General features: G+C 31.0%; 1 protein-coding gene across 1 annotated transcript in view; it reads left to right on the top strand.

Annotated features, from left to right (window-relative positions):
- LOC129217741 (centrosomal protein of 83 kDa-like) overlaps positions 1-25,083 on the top strand; it is a gene marked incomplete at its 3' end in the record, with an annotated part of 47,353 nt that extends 22,270 nt beyond the window's left edge. Inside the window, 3 exon segments of the mRNA XM_054852080.1 lie at positions 8,390-8,513; positions 18,400-18,520; positions 24,975-25,083. Coding sequence (XP_054708055.1) covers positions 8,390-8,513; positions 18,400-18,520; positions 24,975-25,083 — 354 coding nt within the window.
- Between the last annotated feature and the right edge of the window lie 2,125 nt (positions 25,084-27,208).

Below are 27,208 nucleotides of genomic sequence, written 5' to 3'. Positions count from 1 at the left end.
TTAGCCAGCTGAAATATCTGGTTTGGAAAAATGAATTTACTGTAAAAAGTGGGTTTACTTTAATGAACGAATAGGCTGTCCAGTTACATGAGTGATTAGATGCACTATTGACATCAAAGGGCAATGTTTTTATGAAGTAAATTTATTATTTTTAAACGTATTCAATTTTTATCCCATTCATTACTATTCTGCCCTATTTAATAAAAAATTATTAGACATTTAAACATCAATGTATCGCATTCATTATATTTTTATTTTATTTGAATTTATGTGATGAAGGCAAATAAGAATAATTTATTACTTTCAGTAGTATGCACTGATATTTTTTAAGTCACCAGAAAGTTCTCCAATGAGGTAATGGCACTCATGTAAAAGTTTTTCCAATGCCCATTTCCGAAAAAATTGGCAAGTTTGACATTAAATAGTACTATTCTCTTTGTGTAATAAGGTCATGAAAATTATTATGAAGTCATGAAAAAGTCTTCGAAAAATCATGGAATTTTTAAATCCAAATTGAGTATGAACCCTGCAGTACTTATGTATAAATATTACAATAACCAAGGGTGCCCATATGCAAAATTTGAAGGGGGGGCTTAAAAATTTTCCCTATGGTTTAGCAGAATATTTCCCCATGGAAATCGATTTGAGTACATATAAGAGATATTGAAATTTGACATTTTTAATAACTTTTTCATTAATGGCTGGGAAAGAAATTTTTATGCATTTTTGCAAAGAAGAAAGCACTAAAAGCAAGGAAGTTCTCATTTCTAAGGGGGGGGGGGGTTCTTGAGCCCCACTTGGCCCCTATATGGGCACCCTTGACAACAACTACTTATCTTATTCTTAACATCTAAAATTTATTTGCTGCAATTCTTTAGCACCAAGTAAAGTTTAAGAAAAAAAGTTTTATTCATTCATTTATTATTATTTTGTTAAAAAAAAAAAAAAACTCTATCTGTTTGCAAAATTTTTTCACAGGTATGTAACGGTCCTCAAGGCAAAAGTTTTTTTTTCGGAAAAAAAAAAGAAAATAATATAGGGGAAAAAAAATCTGTGAAAATAACTCATTTGTATTTCATGGTTCACAAATGCAATTTTTTTTTGCTACACAAAAATAGTAAAAGTAAAATAGGAAGAGAAGAAGAAAATCGTTTTCAGACTGCAAATTTTTTTCAAAAGCTGTTGCCAGTCCTGGGTCAATAAATGTTGAGAAACACCATTCTAAAACCACCAGTAGAGAGAAGTGCATTATTTATATACATAGGGACGCATTTCATATGCATATAACTTACCCATTTCATTTGTTATATGCAGGGGCAATCTTGTTCCAGTTTTTTTCCTCTTTGAAAATAACGAACACCTGGTATTTTTTATCTACATGAGATTTTTCGAATTTTTTTCGAAAATTTTCGAATTTTTTTCCTCACTTCAAATTTTCCCGATTGCGTCAAATAGTATTAATGTTTTTCATTGTGTGGACCTGTTAAAATGCATTCTAAAATTCTTCACTCTTGAACTCTTTGGGTGAAAAAAAATCATGGTTCCATTGCTGAAGTGGTTTCCACGTTTTGTTATACTTGTTTCCCCTTCTTCAACAAGGAGATTGTTTTGCCCTTCCCCGTACCTCCCTCCAGTTTTTGAACTTATCCAATTTCTTGAATGCTATCCTGAAGTTATAGTTCATTTAATGGGTTTGAAAAACTGCGGTACAAAATTACTAAAAAACAGAAAACCAAAGTACAGTTGAACTCGCTCCTTATGAGAGCCATGTAACTGCGATATTTTTTTCCCCGTTTTAACCGAGTACTCTTAGTTCGTGAAAAAAATTTAAAAAAATGTATCATAGCTGCTTTTTTTCTTCTTTTTAATCACTGTACAGTGCTGAAGAAGTTTATTACTTTGCTTTGAACTGTCTGAATGTCTTATGTCATTATTTTTGAGGAATACACGTATATACACGCACATATTTTTTTACGTTTCTTTTCTTCGCAAATGAAAAAAAGTGCTACCATCGCTTGTTCTCAGGATTTCTGATTTATCATCAGGGTTCGAAAATATCATGATATTATCAAAAATATCAAAAAAATTCTGATATTTTGATATATATCGGATATTTTGATACATATCCGATCAGGGCCCAATACAGGTTGATTTTACTACCGCTTTTCGGTACTTTCACAAAAATCTTATTTTAAAATCGGTACTTTCACAAAAATCAAGTTATGAAATCAGCAGCTTCACAAAACTAACCTTCAAAATCGACACATTCTAGAAACAATATTAAAAAAAAACGAAAGTTTCACAAAAACCTGTGTTTTTAGAAAACATGTTTTTCTGTTTAAAACATAGTTTACTCATAAAATAAAATGCTAAGATGATTTATATGAACCATCGCTTAGGTAACAACTTTTTCATAGTATTTAATTCAAGTTTCACTGTCTTTTGCCAAATTGCTTTTAAGCAATCTTTTAGCATCAGTTTTAGGGGATGGTGATTTCCTGAATTGTACACAGTACAAAGCTTATTGAGCTGGGATACAATGATATTTTCCCTACCTCTTAGATACCCCCCCCCCCCAAAAAAAAAAAAAAAAAACGTTCAAAATATTAGTTAATGACATTTGCACTTTTCAAACTAAAGTTTAAATTGCTCTTATTTTCTGAGACAAAAATTAGAATGTGCCTTTAAAAGATCGCAAAATCAATGCTGATTAAAAAAAAAAAAAAAAAAAAGCCCTCATAAAAATAGAATATTGATACAATACTTTCACAAAAATAGGTAGTGAGAAAAAAAATCCTGGATTTGCCCCTGCCGATATTTTCAACAGCACAAACTAGTCTTTTCAAAATAGTAAATGCATCCTCATGTCATTCTTTATTTTCTTATATTGTTATTACAATATGTAGACTTGAAATTAAGGTTTCTTTCATTAGATCTAATATTCCATTTAACAGTTTTATCTATTTTAATGGAGTTCATTTAGCATTAGCTGTTTTACTCATTTTTCTTCTGTTAGCTACTTTTACAGAATAGTTCATAGATAAAAAAAAAAAATGCCTTAGTTCACAGTCATATGACATTTTCTTTCTTTTTTTTGACCATTGTTTAATTGTTAGTTTGGTACACTTTCAGTATGAATTAAAATTGTGACATAACTGATAATTTCATAAATATAAAATAAGAAGGGAATATTTTATTACTTTGTTGCATAATGATGTATTAATGCATCATAAAAATATAGTACATAACTTTTTGGTTATTTTCAATAATAAATGAATAATATTAATATGATTAATATAATTTTATATTGAAAATACCAAAGTTGAAAAAATAAATATCAAAAAATGTCAGAATATCATCATATTTTCAAAATAAATATCAGATAATCGACTGATATATATATATATATATATATATATATATATGTATATATATATCAGCGAACCCTGTTTATCACTAACTTTGGTTGACTTTGAAATGCTAAAGAAAATTTACCAAAAAAAGATAAGCTGAGCTGGAAGTCAATAGAAATTTTACGAATCTCAATAATGTTGCTCGTTTTAAGCAGGGTTTGCTCGTAAGACAAGAGGCAAGTTTCGCTCCCGCAGACTTAACGTGGTACCAACCAAGTTCTTCTGATTTCCTCGCTAAATCAGGGCTCATTATGAGCAGGTTTTGACTGTGCCACTTTTGCCAAATGTAAATATACATTGGATGAGCTTGTGTTTGAGCATAATTCTTCGCAAAACCGTAGTGTCATCGAAAAGGCGCTCTTGATGTCCTATTGCCGATTCTTATCTTTTGACACCCATTTGATTTCTGTGTGTGTCAGGGTGGCTACAGATCAGGGAGATCAGGGAAAAGTCAGGGAATTTATCACTGAGAGAAAAATCAGGGAATTTTGAAAAAAAAGTGACAAAAAAATCAGGGAAAATTGATTAAATGAAGAAAAAAAAAATTTTTCGTTGCAATTATACAGTGCCCCCGCATATTTATGCATCTTTTTCCCTCATGGTCAAAGTATTCAATCTTAGGATGAACTTCCTACGATTGCTTCTGTGTCTGTAAAGTTGTTCATTTTAGCTAGCTTGAATTTGCCTTCCACGCATTCGATGAGAGTATCACAATTTCAAGAAGAAATCTTTATTTTTTGAATTAATGGTGATAAATTCTTACATTGTCATTAAGAAATTGAATTTTGGCTGAAAATGAATTTTTTTTTGCTATGGTATTATTTGCTGTCACTTCAGATTACACGAAGGTTTTTTTTTTCAGACTTAAAATGCTTTTATTTTAAAACCATATGCATATATATTTTGAAATTAATAATTGTTTTTGCATTTCAATGTTGTTTGTCACTCAAGTAATCTAACAATCTAAAATTTTTTTCGACAACTAATGAAATCATTTTAAATTGAGCTGTGTACAGAAATATTTTTATTATTTTTTAATAGTTAAAATGCTGTATTCATTCTTTAAAACCTAACTTCTTGGTTTGAGAATAGCTCACTATGACATGTTGTTGAAAGATTTTAATTTTGTTTTACATAAATATGTCTATTAATGATTTATGTAAGTAAAACGTTACTTCTATGCTTTAACTATCATTATTCGTGCAGCAACAATTATACTGCTTGAAAATTCAGTTCAAGATTATTTCCATTTAAATTTTTTAGTTGTATCATGATTCCATGTCTCTAAGAGTGGTTTTACTAATTTCTTAGAATTCTAATGTTAACTGGTTCCTTAAATTTAATTATTTGTTTTAGATTTCCTATAATATTTCTTTGTCGAAAATTTAATATACTATTTTTATCAAAAAAAAAAAAAAAAGAAGCATCTTTTCAAAATATATTTTGAATTAACAGCCATTTTAAACACTGCATTTTATTAAATATGCAATGCTTTTCAAAGAGGACAAAGAAAGAAAACCATTATCATTGGTGACGTAAATCAGGGAAATTTGGTGAACTAAATCAGGGAAAAGTTGGGGAACTTTTTTTTCCAGTTCCTGTGCGTGCATTTAAAATGATGTCTCACCCCCGCAAGACAGAAGCGACATGACTCCAAGTTTGGGGAAAGAAATTCTTGCTATTGATTTAAAATCTGAATTTAACACTCTTTGTTGACACAAAATTTGCACAATGTTGACCAGGGTTCGCCGATATATATCATGATGTATGTCAGGACATGTATCTGATATTTATTCTGAAAATATCATGATATTTTGATATTTTTGTAATTTATTTTTTCAGCAACAGTATTTTCAATATAAAAAGTACGTTAATCATAGTAATATTGTTAAATTATGATTAAAAATAACCACAAAGTTATGAACTACATTTTTATGATGTATTTATACATCATTAATATAACAAAGAAATATAATATTCCTTTTTAACACGCTTTTATTAGCTTCACCTGTATGTATGCATGTATATATATATGTATGTATGTATGTATGTATGTATCTTGTAACGGAATCTCACAGCTCAAATTTCGCCCACTTCCTGCGATCGGATTCTTTTGAAATTTGGCACGCGACCTCAGACCCCATGACAATGCAATATTCTATAATCAAATTCATTAATGAACTCTTTTAATTGGTAGTTTCCTCCAATTTCAATCAATATTTTGGCATAAATCCAACAATGTGAAAAAGGAAAATTTTTAAAAAATACATTAAAAAATGCTCACAAAAATTATTTAAAAATATCTGCAAAAACCTTTAAATTTTCTGCATGAGACAAAATTTGTTCCAATGTTCCAAGGTAATTAGAACATGAAATAGAATTGTTTTTAACTCATTTCATGCCAAAATTTAGGTGAGCCTTCCATTGGAAATTCATTGCTGATCAGACCATTGTTGAACAAACTTTTATTCAAATGCATCTCAAATTTTCAAAGTAATATGAATATGATTTCCGCAAACATACATCGATGACTCACAGTAGCTTCCCATCGGGGTGCCCTTGTCTTAACTTTAAGATATTACCTCGCACTTGTTTTATAAATAATTTCGTCGCCTCATAATTCTCCAACATAAGACTAAAAAACAGAAAAATAAAATACTAGTTTAAAAAACTAAAAAAACACGCTTTTGTAGCAAAATGAACTAAAAAGTGAAAAATAATCTTTGGATGATAGTAGTTGACCAATCACTTAATTTTAATGTAATACAAAAAAGCGTGGAGGGGGGGGGGGCTTCTTATCAGTTGTCCTGAATTTCTTCTGTTTGTTGTCCAAGCAAAAATTAAATAGACAGCACCCCACGCTTTTTTGTATTACATTAAAATTAAGTGATTGGTCAACTACTATCATTCAAAGATTATTTTTCACTTTTTAGTTCATTTTGCTACAAAAGCGTGTTTTTTTAGTTTTTTAAACTATTATTTTATTATTTTACATTCATAAAATTATTAGTAATGTAATAATTTGAATTCATATTAAATCTGTCTAATTAAATATTGTTGTTCAGAAAAAAAGAAAATGTCCCATGACTATGCACGAACTAATGCATATTATTTATTTCTAAATCATATCACTGCATGAGTAGCTAGCAGAAGATAAATGAGTAAAACAGCTAATGCTAATTTAACTTCAATATAATTGATAAAAATGTTAAATGAAGTATTGAATATAAATAATGAAATAAACCTTAATTTTATGCTTACATATTGTAATAACGCTATAAGAAAATAAAGGGTGATTTGAAGATGCATTTACTTTTTGGAAGACTTGAGTTTGTGCTGATTGAAAATATCGGATTGATATCAAATTACCTGATGTAATCAAAATATAGGATATTTTTTATATTTTCGAAAATATCATGATATTTTCGAACCCTGATGTTGATTTGACATAGTCAGTGCGTGGTGACGTAAAATTGATATAATCACTAGTAAAACCCTACAATTTCATAGTTTAGAAGAATTTCTGAACGTAAGTAATGCATGTTTGAAATATGCATTATTAATTTTGACAACAAAAAACTAACCAGTAAACTGTACGATATTATTGTTTTGTGAGTATTTTAATATTTGAGACTAAATTGCTGAAAAACTACTATTGCATAAAACCTCAATTTTCTGCAATGTTTTTGATGCGACATGTTAGTTACAGCTGCATGCCAATGACTTTACCTCAAAACTCAAATTTTGAATTGGTAGCCAATGGCTACCAGATTCTTACAAAATGGTAGCCAAATCTCAAAAAATGATAGCAAAACTTTATTTTAATTTAAATTATTTAATTTATTTTATTCCATTTATTTATTTAGTGTGTGTGTATATGTCATTGGCATAGCAAAGAACTTTTCTTATAAAATAATAATTAAAATAAGTAAATAAAAAACATTAAAAACAAAACAAAAAGGGAACTAAAAAATAAAAAAGGAAAAGAGGGTTGAGGAAATTTTTTTTTTTGGGGGGGGGGGGGGTGAATTGAACTTGGGGGGGGGGGAACGGGCACCCCTGCCCAGACATTATTTAACACATCTTTTGCAAACTATAATCTGCATTTATGCATCTTTAAGCAAAACACAACACTATAAAAAAATAAATAAATGAATATTATTATTCAGCTTTCAACCAAAAGACGAGTTAGTTCCTTGACAAAGAAAACAACAAAATACCAAAAACTTGAACAGAATGTAAAACCTAAACCATTTGCGATTCTACAAAAATATATTTTTGCTTTTTCAAACGCATGCAAAATTTTATAAAAATCGAAGCCTGAGTGTCAAAAAATGAATAAATAAAAGAAAGGCAAACAATATAAAACAAAACAAAAACAAAAAAAAATGAAATAAAAGATCCAGCAGAAGAAAAAAAGGGTTTCAGCAGTGTTCTTTCCACCTTCTCTAGACGCAAGGGTGCCATTTTTTTTATTTATGTGTTTTATAAATACGATTGTACTACTCTTTATTTATTTTGGAACAGACATTTTCCTCTTCTAACTGGTGAAAATGAAACAATCTACAACGCTGTGCCATTTTGAAAACGCAGGACGGCATTTTGAAAATTTACCCCGAAACTTAAAACTAAGTTTTTTTTAGGAGAAATAAAGTAAATAAACGAATATGTCCTCTCCTCCAGTAGGTTTTATATTTTAAACAGAAAAAAAAAAGGAAAAACAATAAATATGATTCAAACAAAAAATCAAAAATCTTGCAAAAAAAAAAAATTTTTTTTTTGGTCGCATTCGGCGACTGGCGACCGCAAGTTTTGAGTTTTACCATGACTCTATACCTCCCTATGGATTAAGATTGGCAATCATTACAGATCTTTTTCATTTTTGAATGTGAATGTCAAATATGTTTGTGTTTGATGTAAAAAATATTTTCTACTTTGTTTTTCATCTTGAAATGATATTTTTTTATCCTTTACAGTCCAACATGGCCGTGAAAGAGAGAGAAATCCTGATTTTACGTCGAGAATTGGAGCTCGCTGACAATAAAATCATCGATCAGAGAGTCATGATCGAGCAATTGAGGAATGACCTGGATAAAAGAGGTAATTCTCATTCAAAGTTTAATACACTCCAGTTTTTAGGGATAGTTTGTCTAAAATTATTTCATTCTGACATTTGAGCCATTTTAATGTTTGTCGCATCAAAGCATATTTCCTTTCGATCCAGCGGCTAAGCACCGGATTACTGTCATAAAGGTCTTTTGGATCAAATAATGCTACGTCTCACTCAGATGTCCACATCCATATGCCACAAAATCATGCTTTCGAAATTGCTGGCAGATACAGTAGAATACCTTTATAACGCCAACCTATATAACGCAATTCTCTATAAACCACACCACTTTCCAGAAGTAAACAATTGGTTTTTAAGTTTAAAAAATCCCTTTATTTTGCCTTGCTAACATAAAAATTGTTAGGAAAATTTAATTTTGAAACGGTTATTCATCTTTCCAGCTTAATTCAAATCTTTTAAATGAAAATTAATATTCACAGTAAAGAGAAAATATCAGATGGCTCTTGAAAATGCAGCTGTTATGCAAACCATGAAGCTAGCAGAAGTGCAGGATAATTCAATTTCTTTTAATTGTTAAGTATATTTATTTGTGAATGAGTAGTTGCACAATTAGTGTTTTAATACTCATTGCAGATAGAACTCATTCTGAAGTGCTAATATATATATATATTCTGAATATTAGTTTCAATGACCTATATAACGCCAAAACCTGTATAACACAAAAGCTCTGGTCCCAAGGAGTGCGTTATAACGGTCTTCTACTGTATTGCAATAAGTTAGATATGAAATTTATTGTTATTTATTTTTTCATTTACAAATGTTTGATGTATGATTATTTGCGAGCCATGCATGATGAAATCTTTCGATACATTTTTGCGGCAGCACTCTATCGATGGCTTGTAATACTGCGTGAGTGCCTTCTTTCGAGTTTTCGCAGTGGCAACATGGTAGACGTTACGAGTGCTTTTTTGATGATGCTTTCCAAAAAAACGTATCAAAGGCTTGAAATTGGGAAGTTCTATGTCACTGGTACAAGGGTTGGCTAAAACCTGGGTTTTTTTAAAAAAGCCCATGGACCCAGGGTTTTTTTGGGTTTTTTACATAAAACATAAACCCCCCCCCCCCCAACTAAAACTGGGTTTTTTAAAAGAAATGTGTTTTTTTTTTTTTGGTCTTTTTTTAGGGAAAATGTGGGTACTTGTAGCGTATTGTAGCGTAAGTATATGGACAAAGCACACAAATTGTCTTGGGGTAAAAAAAAGCTGGAAAATTCAGCGTTTTCTGAAAAAAAGTATAAAAGACGACAAAACCCAAGAATGGTGAAGTTTCAAAGTTTTTAGTTTCCACGATTGTCAACAATTAAGGCAAAGTTACTCCTCGAGTGATAAAATCTATTGCTCGTTTGTTCGTTTTTAATTACTAGGTTTTTTTTTTTTTTTTTTTGGCATTTTACTTTATTGTATTTCATTTTGTTATGCAAAACTACTGTAGAACCTCAAGTAGTTTAAATCCCTTTTTACTGAATTCCAGCTTAATCAAGACATTTCTTTGAATTTTATGTTGCCTGTTTTTCAATTTCTGTGTACAGAGTAAGAAATATTAAACTTTTTCGTAAAATAATGAAAATACTATACCTGTTCTGTTTTCTGTCGACCGTTTGAAAAATCTGTTTATTTCTAAAAAATATACCTTGTGTTTATTCGAGATTTGTGATGTGTTGGTTTGCAGAAAATATTTAAAATGAAAGCCTTTTAGCTAGAGTAATCCTTTGTACAATCTACAAATATTGAGAAAATCGACGTGACAGGACTTAGTCAAGATAATTTGAGTTATTTATTGACCAATTAAAGAAAAAAGTTAAATATATTTATTTAAAGTCTTTGAAGTATTTTTTTAATTCCGTTAAGAATTAAGAAATACTATTAAAGTTCAGAATTCATTTTTTATGTCCATTGTCTGTAATGAAGAATAAATAAAAAAGAAGTTTAAATTGTGAAATTATTTAAATTAATAAATTTTTTTAAAAAACTTTTCAAAAAATTTAAAAAAAAACCCAAAAGTGGGCTAAATAATGGGTTTTTTTTAATGTTTTTTTTTTCAAAAAAAAAAAAAAAACCCATTGGGTCCAACCCAGTTGGGTCTAATCTGGCCAACCCTGTGACTAATATAATTAGAAAAGGATTTGTTCAACATATTATTTTACACTAAAAACGTACATGATTATGGAAACCTTATCTTCAAGCAAAGCATATAACAAAATTACATCTAACCATTATAAAGTATTTATGAATCTTTAAAATGTATTAAATAGTTAGAGGACTCATCTTAATTTTAAAAGTAAGCTGAGTGGATTCCTCTATTGTATGAACTATATTATTTTTATAAATGAATTAATTAATATTTTTAAGTTTTTGAACATTAAAAAAAAACTGATTTAAATAAAAAAAAAACCCGACTTTTTCGATTTTTTTTTTTAATTAAAAAAAAAAAAAATCACGAACCCTGTAGCTTAGCGAAATGACCCAACCGTGCAAGTCTCTTTGTTGGTTCTGTTTTTCATGGCATTACATTTATTGTCTGATTTTATTCCTCCTACTTGAAGAGTTTGCAATGTTTGAACACTGTAAATAACTTTTCAGAAGGATGCCAGGCATTGAAATGTTTGAAATGAATGAATCCTCAATTTTTAAAATAAATTAAATTGTAAAATGTGTGTTTTTCTTTTAACATGTACACCTGCCAACTCTTCTGATTTTTCCAGGCGATTCCTTGATTTTGATCGTTTCTCTTGATTGTGTATCAAGATGTACATTTGGTTGTACTAACAAGAATAATAGAAAAATTCTTTTCTTTCCTGACCAAAGATGAAAAATCTGTCGTTAACATCTACTGAATTTTTTTCTAGTAGATGTTGGCAGCAGGGTTGACCGAATTGGACCCGTATTTTTTTTTTTGAAAAAAACCATCGAAAAAATCCATTATTTAGCCCACTTTTGGGTTTTTAAAAATTTTCTGAGAAGTTTGAAAAAAAAAAAAATAATTAATTTAAATACTTTCACAATTTAAACTTTTTTATTTGATCTTCACCACAGACGAAAAACCTAAGAAATACTATTAAAGTTCAAAATTCATTTTTTAACTCTTAATGGCATTAAAAAAATACTTCAAAGATTTTAAATAAATATATTTAACTGGTCAATAAATAACTCAAATTATCTTGACTAAGTCCTGTCACATCTGATTTTCTCACTATTTGTAGATTTTACAGAGGAAAGTACTCTATCTAAAAGGCTTTCATGTGAATTGTTTTCTGCAAACCAACACGTCACAAATTTTGAATAAACAAGTATATTTTTTAGAAATTAACAGGTTTTACAAATGGTCGGACAGAAAACGGAATAGGATGTACAGTATTTTCATTATCTTACGAAAAAGTTCAATATTTCTTAATCTGTACACAGAAATGGAAAAACAGGCAACCTAAAATTCAAAAATGTCTTGATTAAGCTGGAATTCAGTAAGAAGGGATTTAAACTACTTGAAGTCCTACAGAAATTTTGCATAACAAAATGAAATACAATAAAGTAAAATGCCAAAAAAAAAAAAAAAAAAAAAAAAAATTAAAAATGAACAATAGACTTGTGAAGTAACTTTGCCTTAACTGTTGGTAATCTGGAAACTAAAAAATCTGAAACTCGCCATTCTTGGGTTATGTCGTCTTTTATACTTTTCTTCAGAAATCGCTGAATTTTAAATTGTTTTCCAGCTGTTTTTACCCCAAGTCCATTTTTGCGCTTTGTCCATATACTTACGCTACAATATGCTACAAGTACCCCACATTTTCCCTAAAAAAAGATTTAAAAAAAAAACATTTCTTTTAAAAAACCCAGTTTTAGTTGGGTTCTTTTTTATGTTTTATTTAAAAACCAAAAATCCCTCGGTCCATGGGCTTTTAAAAAAAACCTGGGTTTTAGCCAACCCTGGTTGGCAGCTACAGGGGTCGAAGTGGTCCTATATATCCTATATTTCCTATATTTTCAAAAAAAAAAAGCATCAAAATCGTCCTATATTTCTTATATTTTTGGAAGATGTCCTATATTTCCTATATTCCTGTTTTTTATCCAATTTATTTCTTTAAAACAACAGTAAATAAACTATCTGACTTCGGATTTTTCGTCGAAAGTACGTGTGCAAACGAATTTCAAATTAAAAAACGCAACTCACTAAATCCTGCGACAGGCATCTTCTCTCATTGGCTACAGTAATATGACGTCACTGTAGTGGGTGGAGTTTCGAGAACGAATTCCGAAGTTGGTTTTAGAATTTTGCCTTTGGCAACAGCAGTTTGTCTTGTTTTTCCAGCGTGGTTTTTTTCGGTTTTTGTTTTCGCGGCTATATTTTTGTGTTCAGTGCATTTTCTGATCGGAATGTTCCAATAGTCTTTTTGCAATCTTTTCTTTTTGTGGAATTTTATAGAGCAAAATATTTGTATATTTGTGCTATGGCTGGAAATGACTGAGCTGGGGGTGTATTTCATGTATAGCATTGGTTATTTCCTCTTAATTCTCAACACAAAGACGGTTTTTTATTTATTTATATAAGCTATGTTTGTGACATAGCTTATATAAATAAATAAAAACGTTTGTGACTATCCCTGCAAAATTGTGAGTTGCTGTGTTAATTGTCAATAAATTTCACTTTGTTTTTTTTTGTCTACAAATTACACTTTTTTCAAAAATTATTCTTTCAACTACAGGAAAGTCATTTCAGGTGTAAGTTATAATTTTGTTTGAGGGTTTTTTTAAACAAAACCATTGATAAGAATAAATAAATAATATGTATGTATTATTTCTTTTTTCATAGCAAAACTATTCATATAATGTGTCCTATATTTGTCCTATATTTTTTGTGGAAAATGTCCTATATGTGACAAGTCGATCACTTCTACCCCTGCGTTACGAGTGCTTTTTTAATGATGCTTTCCAAAAAACATTTCAAAGACTTGAAACTGGGAAGTTCTATGTCATTGGTACAAAAAAGTCGAGGGAAAGGGGTTAATTGAAACTAGATCTGGAACAGACACCGTGAAAGTTCAAAAATTGCGTCTTATCTGAAATATTTGTCTTTAATGTCAAAGCCTATTGTTTATTTCTTTTACTGAAATTTGAAATTTCAATGAGTCACTACACAGAAAAGACCCTTTTTTTCTACATAGTGTAAAATGATGTCTCCTAAAAAGCATCTGTGTGTTTGAACTCGCAAAAATCAAAAACTACACAAAACAAACAAAAGTGCCTATAGTTCTCGGGCAGCATTCGAAACGCAGTCTCGTGAACTTCAAAAAGAATAACTATGCTCCTTAAAGCGTAATAGCCGACCTGTAAAAACATTCAACTGTGCTGATAAATTGCCTGTGGAGTAACTGTCTAAACCAGCTAATCCAGCTCAGTCATCAATGTATGAGTGCGGAAATTTATATTACTTTGAAAATTTTAGATATATTTTAATAAAAGCCATTCGTCAATGGCCTGATCAAAAATGAAATGCCAATTGAAGGCTCATCTAAATTTTGGCATGAAATTACTTGAAAACAATTATATCTCATGTTCTGATTACCTTAGAACATTGGAACAACATTGATGCAGAAAAATCCAAGGTTTTTTATAGATATTTTCAAATATATATATTTTTAATTTTTCTTCTTCACATTGTTGGATTTATGCCAAATATTGATTAAAATTGAAATAAACTAACAATTAATAGTTAATTAATTTGATTATAGAATATTGCATTGTAATCGGGTATGAGGTCTCATGCCAAATTTCAAAAGAATTGATCGCAGGAAGCGGGCGAAATTTGAGTTGCAAGATTCCGTTACAACATACATACATACACGTAAAGTTAATAAAAGTGTGGTAATAAAAAAAGACATTTGGGTACCAAAAAATTGCAGTTATGTCCCTAATTTGTGGGATAAAGAAATTTTTGGAAAACCACAGTGACCTCCCACTGTTGCCCTTAGCTGCACAATAGCATTTTTTGATTAAATTAATTATAGAGGATGATATCGATAACGCATAAAAAGTCCTTTAAAAACATCTTAAAGTATTCATCCATTTTGAAAGGACAGCAATGTAAAAATCCAAAAAATTCAAACTTTGAAGGATGTACAAACTTTTCTTGAAATTAAAATTTAAAATAATCTTTTTTTTCCAAAATGCAACTCTTCAGAAATTAAAAAAAAAAAATGTATGTATGGAAATGGCATGGATCATAATGGGGTTCATATTTAAATGTAAAAAAAAAAGATTTTTTTGAATGTGTCACCCCTGCACCAATTTCATTGAAACCCTAAATGGTAACATAAATTTTAGTAGAAAATTGTATTCATTTTACATCGAATGACCCACAAATTCTTGAGTGAAAAAATTCTTGTTGACTTAAAAGTCTTTTCTAGAAGTGGTGCAGCAAAAACTGTATATTTGATTTAATGTTTCTACTAGTGTATTGAACAAAGTCTCAAGGAAAAAAGGGGAGGAAATGGGCTCTGAGAAATAGAATAGCATTTGGCTCAAGTATTTATTCTTAATCAGGGGTGTCTACTGGAGGTGCGACATCGATGGCAAAACATGACGTTTAAAAACATCGATGTTAGAAATCAAAACATCGATGGTATTGATACATCAACCAAAAAACTTCGATGTTTTAAAACATCGATCTTTTTGTCAATGTATAACATACATTTTTGAATATACTACACTAATTTAAACAATACAAAAGAATACGTACTCGATGAATGTATTGAAAATACTGAACCTCAAATAATGAATATAATTTAATAAGAATAATTTCGCAACATCTTGGTATTATAGTAGGACAAAAATTGATAATATAAGACGAGCACCGATTAATACAAACTAGTTATAGTAATAAGGAAATATTTTCAAACTTATTGAAACTGAAAGTAAATTTACATCAAAAAAGAATCTAAGAAAAAATGTGTCATAGCACTTACCGTCAGTTGAATGATGAGAAAAAGTTGTGCTAATTTTTTTAAAAATACAAAATTAGTTCTAGCAATTATTTTTAAGAGCAAGAAATATGTGTTGTACTGTTAGTTAATAATTAAACACAAATTGTAAGTAATAAAGGGACGACTTGGTGGGGGAAATCGATAAGTAACCCCGAATATTTGTGTTGACAGTTTTGAGAAAAGGAAGTTTGTTTACTTTGTTCCCCAGAAATGCATTTCTCTTTTCGCAGACTATCCCGCCAGTCAGAGAAACAACTCTTTCCGATGGAACAGAAGTTGCCATCACTATCAAATACTTTAAAGCAACTTTTACCAGCTCTAAATTTTTAAAGTTATAATTTTCACCGTAGTAACGTATAGGATTTTCCTTTAGTTTAAGAACTAAAGCCTTGAAATATACTGCAAGTTCTAGCACTAGACAACTAGTGTCAGGTTTTACAATAGCTTTGACCTCTTCCTCACTCTCTAGTTAATCTACTATCTTGTAGTGATCTTCCCAAAAATCATCCTGTACACAGAAAAATTGATCTTATAAATTCGTGCAAAAAATGATTTTTTTTTTGGCAACTCCATAAGTAAACTTAATTACCTAGCAAGAAAATTGTAGCAAATTTTATGATGATTTTCAATTAAAATGCAAAAACATCGATGTTTCCAAAACATCGACATCGATGTCGCACCCCTAGTGTCTACCTAGAGGGGTTATGGCGCAGTTTGTGTCGTTGAATTTTTAAATTTTTTTTTTTTTTTGGGGGAGGGGCTTCCTATGTAGGGTTTTTTTTGGTGATATTTAGAGTGGTGCGCCCTTAATTTTGCAGGGGGGCACCCATGTTTCATTTGTTCTTGCTCAGTGATATAACTTAACATATTCGTTCGTATTAATGTTCAAGATACTGCCTGTCAACCTGCGATACTGGATAATAATGTTTTTCATATCAAATTCTACCTGTAATACGTAAACTGCTTTGAAACAATAAACTCAAATTTCCTCTAGGATAAGGCATTTAACTAAGAATGTAGCCTTTAAAAATAATAAATTAAAATAGCAAAGCCTTATGTACTAACAGTTCTAAAAGTTTTCAAGTTTCCGGGGTCAAGGTAGAATGATATTTTGAAAAAAAAAAAAAAAACTTCAAAGAAATGTAATTTTTAATAACTGGAATAAAAAGTTGAGTTGACCTCAAAAAAAAGTGTATATTGTACTCCAGTTAAATATAATTATGTTTGTACTTTGTTTGTTTGTTCATTTATTTATATATTTTGCATGTAAGATATGTACTGGCAAGTTAAAAATATGAAAGGAAGTTTTTCATGAAAAATATTGTTTAATTACTTTTTAATATTTTTGAAAATTTCCTATTTTTGCATTAAAATACTGGTCCTACATTTTCCTACTTTTTGACCGTCAAAATGCGCTATGACCCCTGGAAGTTTGAAAAAAATTAATTAATTTAAATACTTTCACAATTTAAACTTTTTTATTTGTTCTTCACCACAGCCAATGGACATAAAAAATGAATTTTGAACTTTAATAGTATTTCTTCACTTTTAACAGCATTAAAAAATACTTCAAAGTTTTTAAATAAATGTATTTAACTTTTTTTTTAACTGGTCAATAAATAACTCAAATTATCTTGACTAAGTCCTGTCACATTTGATTTTCTCAATATTTGTAGATTTTACAGGGGAAACTACTCTATCTAAAAGGCTTTCATGTGAATTATTTTCAGCAAACCAACACATCACAAATTTCGAATAAACGAGGTATATTTTTTAGAAATTAACAGGTTTTTCAAACGGTCGTACAGAAAACGTAATAGGATGTACAGTATCTTACGAAAAATTTCAATATTTCTTACTCTGTACACAGAAATAGAAAAACAGGAAACATAAAGTTCAAAGAAATGTCTTGATTAAGCTGGAATTCAGTAAAAATAGATATATATATATATATATATATATATATATATATATATATATATATATATATATATATATATATATATATATATAAAACCCACATTTCTTTTTAAAAAACCCAGCTTTAGTTGGGTTCTTTTTTGGGTTTTATCATACTTGGCAACTCTACTGTTTTTAACAGGATACTCCCGTTTTTTGCTTCCATCTCCCTATTTCCCGGTTTTTATGATTTTCTCCCGTTTTTGTATTTTTTTCAGTCAATCATCAAAAAGTTTCACTTTCTTCTCAATACATGGCGCCATTTTCTAGTCGACCAATGTCAGGGAGTAAGAATTTTTCCACTTAATAACTCATTTAGTAAAAATTAATTTTTTAGAAGCTTTCCACATTGCATGTTCAACGAAGCACATGCTTTGCCGAAAATTGCTGCAGATTTCAATCTTTTTGCATCTTGAAATTATTTCAATTATTTTGAATATTTGAAGTTATTTTAACGTGTGCTACCCCATACCTACTTATTTTATATTGTATTTTCATTATATATTGATTTCCTTTTTTTTTCGGATTTTAGTAATTAAATTTTTGTAACTACTTTTCTGGTAGAATGTACGAAACTTTAAGCAAATTCACTCCTTATTATTTAGTTTTTTCTTTGCAGTCTATTTTTCTTACTATTGCCAATTTCCTTACATCTGCAAAAAATCCCCATTTCACTTTAAATTCAGTATTCGTGTTATTTAAAAGCATAATTTAATAATTCTGTAGCGAGGATATGTCGATGGTGAATCACCTATATACCTCTAGTAAAATTTCCTGTTTTTTTCCCTTCGAAGGTTGGCAAGTATGGTTTTATTTAAAAACCAAAAAACCCTAAATCCATGGGCTTTAAAAAAAAAAAAAAAAAACCCGGTTTTTGCCAACCCTGGTTGGCAGCTATGAAAATGTCTGTTAATATTTCTCAGGTGAGGAATTCCAGCAGTTGAAAGAGAAGGTCAGGGAACTTCAAGAGGAAGCGGACGCTCGAGACCAGTCGATGGACGCTCGAAGCGAAGCGTTGGAAGCCACTGTCAGCTCCGCCAATCAGTGAGTACACTCAAACTTGTTTTTGTGCATTTTTTTTTGAACAATCACGATTGCTTATTGCTTTCATTTGACTGTTTTTGGCGTCCTATCATTTTATTTTCCCACCAGCATTCTCTGCAGCATCACCGTCGACCGGCTGCTCCTCTAGCGAAAACCGTCTCCAGGTTGCATCCATATCCTACACACACGCGCATACATACACGCACGTACACACACAAACACATACACACACACACACATACACCTACACAAATACACAAACAAATATACACATACATACAGACACCTACACATACACACACATACACAAACACACACATACAAACACATAGAGACACGCATACATACAAACACCTACACATACACACACACAAAAACATACACACACAAAAACACACATACACTCATACAAACACATACACACATGCATACATACAAACACCTACACATATACACACATAAAAACATACACATACACAAAAACACACATACACTCATACAAACACATACATACACAAACACATACACTCATACAAACACATACACACACGCATACATACACACACACACATACACCTACACAAATACACAAACAAATATACACATACATACAGACACCTACACATACACACACATACACAAACACACACATACAAACACATAGAGACACGCATACATACAAACACCTACACATACACACACACAAAAACATACACACACAAAAACACACATACACTCATACAAACACATACACACATGCATACATACAAACACCTACACATATACACACATAAAAACATACACATACACAAAAACACACATACACTCATACAAACACATACATACACAAACACATACACTCATACAAACACATACACACACGCATACATACACACACACACATACACCTACACAAATACACAAACAAATATACACATACATACAGACACCTACACATACACACACATACACAAACACACACATACAAACACATAGAGACACGCATACATACAAACACCTACACATACACACACACAAAAACATACACACACAAAAACACACATACACTCATACAAACACATACACACATGCATACATACAAACACCTACACATATACACACATAAAAACATACACATACACAAAAACACACATACACTCATACAAACACATACATACACAAACACATACACTCATACAAACACATACACACACGCATACATACAAACACCTACACATATGCACACACAAAAACATACACACACAAAAACACACATACACTCATACAAACACATACACACTCGCATACATACAAACACCTACACATATACACACACAAAAACATACACACACACATACACTCATACAAACACATATACACACGCATACATACAAACACCTACACACACACAAAAACATACATACACATACACTCATACAAACACATACACACACGCATACATACAAACACCTACACATACGCACACACAAAAACATACACACAATTACCCACACATTCATGACTGCACACAGACAAACACATATACATGAAATACACCGCCAGCTCAGTCATTTCCAGCCGAGGACTGCAGTTTCGTGCCTATTAGCACTCATCAGCCCAGCATAGGAAAGTGACTGAGCTGGAGATGGAAAACCTCTTATGGAACCCAATAGGGCCAAATTAACTGGTAGCTAATGTAGAATTAGCACGGACCAGCCGAGTGACGGCTGATGGGCTGTAATTTACTGAATACAAACACATATGCCTACACACACATACACAGACCCCGCCCCCACACATTCATACACTTAACTACCCACACACTTATGCCAGCACACAGACACATACACACATGCCTACACACACACACACATACACATATCCCCTACACACAAACCCCACACACACAAACACACACGCCTACATACACACACTCGTGATTGCGAAAAACATAATTTGAATTCAAAAGATGTCAAAATTCAAATTAATTTATTTTTTTGTGTGTTATATGAAAATTTCAATCAGATTGGGACTCGATGAAAAAATTATTTATAAAATGAGTGCGACCTCCCAAAAAATTCCTTATTCAAGGAAATCTGTACATTCGGGAAAATCATCATCACTTGGTTTATTTTGATTTCTTTTAAAGTCTCTTCACGATGCTGCTCCTATAGCGAAAACCGTCTCCAGGTTGCATCCATGTCCTACACACACACAAACACATACACACACATGCACCTATACACGCACATACATACAGACACCTACACATACACACACGCATACATACAGACACCTACACATACACACACACCAACACGTACACATGACTACCCACACATTCATGCCTGTAACAGACACAAACACACATGCCTACATACACATACACCCACACGCAAACACACACGCCTACATACACACACTCGTGATTGCAAAAAACTTAATTTGAATTCAAGATGTCAAAATTCAAATAATTTTTTTTTTCTTTTGTGTTATATAAAAATTTAATCAAATTGGGACTCAATGAAAAAATTATTTATAAAATGAGTGCGACCTCCCAAAAAATTCCTTATTCAAGAAAGTTTCTACATTCGTGAAAATCATCATCATTTGGTTTATTTTGATTTCTTTTGAAGAAGCAATTCCTAGTTATTTCGTAGTTTTGGGGGTCATTTTCTGATGGACATCGGTAAACGATATTCTACCGCGTTCTCATTCCTAATGTAACTTCTCGACTCTTTCGGCACGTGTGAAGCTCCAGTTTTTGGTTGGCATCCTTAGATGCCCATTGACATGCAAACAAGGCATGCAAGTATAAATAGTGAAACAAGTTTCCAATGTTCATTTCTTCACATCTTCCACTGTGTGGTATCCATCTCTGCTTATGTAAGCAGAGATATAGTAATATTCATGTACTAATAATAATATTATACTAATGTATATAATATAATGTATAAAGATATGTACATTATATATATCTTTATACATTATATTATATTAAATACATATATTATATTATATATAAAGTATAATATAATGTATAAAGATATAGTAATAGTCATGTACTAATAATAATAATAAGTAATATTTATGACTGACTTATGGAACTTAGCCTTTTGGCTTTCCGTTTAAACACGTAAGTTATCATTTTCAACGTGAGACGCTGTCCCTTTTCACTGCATAAAAAAAAAAACTGTTGTGAAATTTTTTTATAATTTCTCATGAACGTTTGAGCGATTTTTTTTTTATGCGGTCCCTATCCATCGCACTAAAACAAGTTTGGCTGCAAATGTTTCTACCTCTGTTGTTTTATTTCAGGCGGAAAAGATGTTTTCTTTTGGCGTTGGGAGATCGAAACGCATTTTTAGAATGTAGTTACTCGTCGTTCGGGAGGATTCGACAACCATTTTCTGATGTTTATCAGGGGAAAAATGTGTTCACGGAGTAGCAGATGTCGAGCCCTAAACGATTACGACCCCTTCAGAAAATTCTAAACTGTGGAAGCGACTTCTTTGCCAAATAGCACACCTTAAAATGAGTCCTATCAAAATTTCATTTGCGAAAGCAGCTCTTTTCGTCTTAAAGGCTCCATCGAATTGCCTAAAAATGGGACATTAGTACAGTGTATTCAGTAAGTTACCGCCCTATTACCAGAGCTAAGGCAGAAATATATATTAAGGCTATTTCTGCCTTAGCCCTGGCAATAGGGCGGTAACTTACTGAATATACCTGCCTTGCCTTCAATCTTCGAGTTGAACTGAACCATTGTTTCGGTCACTCGTCTGGTCAGTGCTAATTCTGTGTTAGCCACCGGTTTGTTTCGCACTCTAGGCTTCATTAAGAGGTTTTCCACCTCCGGCTCTGTCACTCCTATGCCGGGCTGATGAGTGCTAATGAGCACGAAACTGCAGTCCTCGGCTGGTATGGACTGACCTGGCTGTGAATTTCACGTATTAGTACAGTGTGCTTTCTATTCAACGACTTTCAAAGGACCACAAAAAATCGTCCTTAAGTAGAATGCGTTCTTAAATAGAATGCTTTTAAAACTACAGTGGAGTATCCGGGACCGTGGAAAGTCATCTTTAAGTAGAGAAAGTCGTTAAATAGAGCGTCGTTAAACAGAGAGCCAGCTGTATTGAAAAGTCCTGTTATAATTCTAAATAATTTGCTTTTGAGTGACTGTTGAGTATGATTTAAATAAAAGTGTTGAATAATTTGTATGATGAAATAAAATTGGATTCATTTTGAGGTTCACCAATTACGTTTCAATGTTGAAATCGAAAAACCTGGACCCAAAAATAATGACTTTCACATGACGACCTATTGACATGACCCTATGATAGGGTTGGGTTTTTTGCCGGCAAAAAGGTATTTTTGCAAAAATGGAAAAACGGAAAAAATGGCAAAAACCTATTTGCAAATAAAGTAGCATTATAGTGTTAATCAAGAAATAGTGACACTATAATATAAATAATGCACTTTAATATTTTAGTTATGTCTCTCCATGTTACTTCTAATTTATAAGGTGAAAAATAAATAAAAAACAAATGTTGGGATTGCAAAACTTAAGATTTTAAATGTTTGCTAAAACAATTTTTCCAGAATGAGCCAATTCCTTCAATGCTAAAACAAAGATTGTTTACTTAAGCTTAGTAAATTAATAAAAAGTTTGAATTCTAATTATATATACACACATATTTAATTAATTACTTTTGTTTTTTGATCCCACTAAGATTTTTAAGCTATTTAATTAATAACAGAATATTTACTTGAATATAGAAAAGTATTAATGTTTCCTCACTAAAGAAATAATGCATTTTTTCTCACTTACTGGGAAAATGGATAGCCAAGAGAAGAATTTAAAAAGAAGGAAAAAAAGCTAATCAATATGTGCATTATATATTCACTCTTCTTTTTAGTGATACTAGCTCACTCTACAGAAAATGGCAAAGCCTTTTATCAAAATCTTTACATGCTTTTACTTTTATATAAAAGGAAAAAAAAACTGTCCATAAGTTGTTAACACAAAATCTATTTTTGCCACTTTGGCAAAAACTGGCAAAAACCTATTTTTGCCGGGCAGTAAAAACCATGGTTTTTTCCGCCTCCGGCAAAAACTTGCCATCCCTGCCTATGACATGTCATTCCTATTTCGTCGTACTCAATCGATAATGTGAAAATGATCCTCGGTTTCTCACTGGATGTTCCGTATCATAATGACATTAGAAAATCACATGGTGCAAAGTAAAAGAGTTCAGATTACTAATTTTTTTCAAAATGAAGAAATTGGATAGTGACAGTACTTAAACAGACAACAACGTATAATAAAACTTGTGTAATAGATGTGTAATAAAACTTGCATTTCAATACTTTGTTGTTTTTGACAACCAATTTGTATTTTAAAAAAGTGGGAGGGTGTTTTCGTTTTTTTTTTGCCGTGGGCAAGGTGAAAAATCGAATATTATTCCACTGAAATATTTTAAACTTGATTATTAAAAATATTTTTCGTCAAATGAATGAAAATATTAATATCTATATATACAGTCGAACCTTGATATCTCGAACCTCTTTATCTCGAAACCCTTGATGTCACGAAATTTGATGTCACGGTACTTTCACAAAAATCAAGTTATAAAATCAGCAGCTTCACAAAACTAACTTTGAAAATCGGCACATTCTAGAAACAATATTAAAAAATCGAAAATTTTACAAAAATCTGTATTCTAAAATAGAAAACTTGTTTTTCTGTTCAAAACACAGTTTACTCATAAAATGAAATGCTAAGATGATTTATATGAACAATCGCTTAGGTAACAACTTTTTCTTTGTATTAAACTCATTTTTAGCTGTTTTCCGCCAAATTGCATTTACGCAACGTAGCATCAGTTTTGGGGGACGATAATTTCCTGAATTGTACACAGTACAAAGTCTATTGAGCTGAGATACAATGGTAATTTCTCTACCTCTTAGCCCTCTCCCCCCCCCCCAAGAAAAAAAAAAGTTAGAAATAATAGTAAACGACTGTTGAACCGTTCTAACTACCATTTAAATTGCTCTAATTTTCTTAACAAAAAGTCGAATGTGCCTTTGAACGATCCCAAACACAATGCTAATAAAAAAAAAACTTTCACAAAAATAGATTATTGATACAGTACTTTCACAAAAATAGGTAGTGAGAAAAAAAATCCTGGATTTGCCCCTGTATGTTTAAGAACGTAGTTGAAATAGTGTTCCATAAAAGGTGTTGCAAGCTATGAAAATATTTCACTTCCCCCTCGCTTCTGTTTCTACCAAAACGCACGGTTGAAGTGACTGCAGTTCTTAAATTTTCATTATTCCATTTTTAAAGTATAAATATTCATGTATGTACAATGTGGCATTGACCAGTATCTGGGATAAAGTGGCTACTAAACCAATGGCGACTAAGTTTTAAAAAAAAAATTTGAATTTTCAGGTCTCGAGCGAAATTAATGGCGACGATCTCGGCCTACGAGATTGAGATTGCCAGCTTGAAAACCGAAGTGGACATACATAAGAATAATTCTGAGGATTTGATATCAAAGGTTTGTTTCTTTTCTTTATCCTGTCTTTTGTCTGCCTCATTCTTTTATGTATTAAATCCTTTATGAAGATGGGAACGCCCAGAAATTTTGGAGAGTTTGTTTTTTTGAATTTAAACATTTTTGGCACAGCATTCAGAAATTAACAATATTTAAAACAGGGTGGTGACAGATCAGGGAAAAGTCAGAGAACTTTATTAATCAGGGAATTTTGAAAAAATAACCAAAATTCAGGAAAAATTGATTAAATGAAGGAAAAAAAAATTTTCGTTTGCAAAATTAAGTACTCAAATTCTATGCATTCCCCCCCCCCCCAATTATCTGTTTTAAAAAATTAAAATTAATGAGTTTCAGTTATACCCTGCTGCATATTTGTGCATCTTTTTTACTCAACGTCAAAACATTGATTTATTTTAATAATTTCTTAGAATTATTATGCTAACTGGTTATTGGAAGTAAAGTATTTGTTTTAGCTTTCCTATAATATTTCCCTGTAGAGAATTTAATGTACTATTTTTACTGAAAAATGGAGCGTCTTTTAAAAATATATTTTAAATTAACGGTTTAAAACATTTTAAACACTGCATTTTATTTAATATCAATGGTTTTAAAGTAGAGCGAAGGAAGGAAACTATTATTATTGGTAAACATAAATCGGGGAAATTTGGTGAACATAATCAGGGAAATGTCAGGGAACTTTTTTCACAATTTCTGTCGCCACCCTGTAAAATGTTTTTTTTTGTTCAGTATCCCACATGAAAACACTCATTTTGATAATGCAAGTAATATTCTTGTACAGTTGACTCCCGCTACAATGCGATCCGACTTACGCGAAATGGCTATAACGCGAATTTTTCATGCGTAACGAATTTTAGAGCTGACGCAAATTTTTCGCCCACAACATGAATTTTTTTAGAAGGAAGTATCAGCTTCGTTTTTGGCTACTTAATATTGATTTCGTGAATGGTATTACGTCCCTTTGAGCATCACTGACAGCCAAAGTTCCCACGCCAAACTAGTCTAGTGCGTCAAATAACCATAATGGCACCTTAGTGTCAACTTCATCCAAAGTTTGAAAATGTGAAGAAAAAGAAAGTTTCTGATATTTTTTTTTAAAAGACTAAGATTCTTAATATGCTTGAACAATTACAAAACGTCGAAGGTAGCGCGACAATAAGTATGAGTGAATCTTCCATATGTACAATTAAAAGTCAAAACAAAAAGATGTCCGTAAAAGTTTAGAACTTAGTTTCAGTATTGAAGCTTGCAGAGCAGTCTAGCAAAGTAAAAATTATGAAAATGGAAGCTACGAGCGCTCTTGCATTGTGGATTAATAAAAAGATCAGGTAGAGGAGATGTAGCCACAAATTGAAACGTATTTAAAAATGTATTAGATAAGAATAACGATCTGATCTTGGAGCATAAATCATCATTAGTATCCTCATTTTTTAACTCGTAAATATTACTATTGTATCTACTGTACAGTACTATTTTGTGCATCATTTTAATTTTACTGCATGCAGTGCGTACAGTGTTGTTTTATTCTATATCTTTTACTCCCATTGGTCATTCATTTTGTGCATCTTAAGAATTTCATGTTGAATAGCAGTTTTTTTATTTTTTAAATACAGTAAACGTTCAGTTCTTTATGGAAGAAACTGTAATGGTTAAGGAATGCTTTAAAGCAGTTTGAGGGGTGTTTATAAGTGCCTAAAAGTATTTACTATGCTTTAAAAAAATTGTATGCATATATTTTTCCACAACGCACACAAATTTTTAAGTAAAAATTTAAATATATTTTCTATTAATGCATGTACACACATGTATGTATGCCTTTAACAAACTAAAGAAAAGGCTGCAACTCCTGTCAAAAAAATGAGTCATTAAAAAAAAAAAACTCATGTATTACTCAAAATTAATAGTCAATTAAATAATAATAATTAAAAAAAAAAAAAAAAACTCAAAGTTGGAGAAAATGCTGTTTAAATTTAGAAAAATGATTGACTTTTTTTCAGAGCTTTAACTGCTTTAATAAGTTTTTCTGCTCCTATATGCTCTGTGACAGCAAATTGTTTTTCTGCCGAAACTTCTGACGATTCAATATTTAAAAAAAAATTCCTCACTATTT

The sequence above is a fragment of the Uloborus diversus genome, chromosome 2 (assembly GCF_026930045.1).
Source record: "Uloborus diversus isolate 005 chromosome 2, Udiv.v.3.1, whole genome shotgun sequence".
NCBI lineage: Eukaryota > Metazoa > Arthropoda > Arachnida > Araneae > Uloboridae > Uloborus > Uloborus diversus.
Note: the sequence above shows the minus strand (reverse complement) of the source record. Positions and strands in the feature narration are given on the sequence as shown.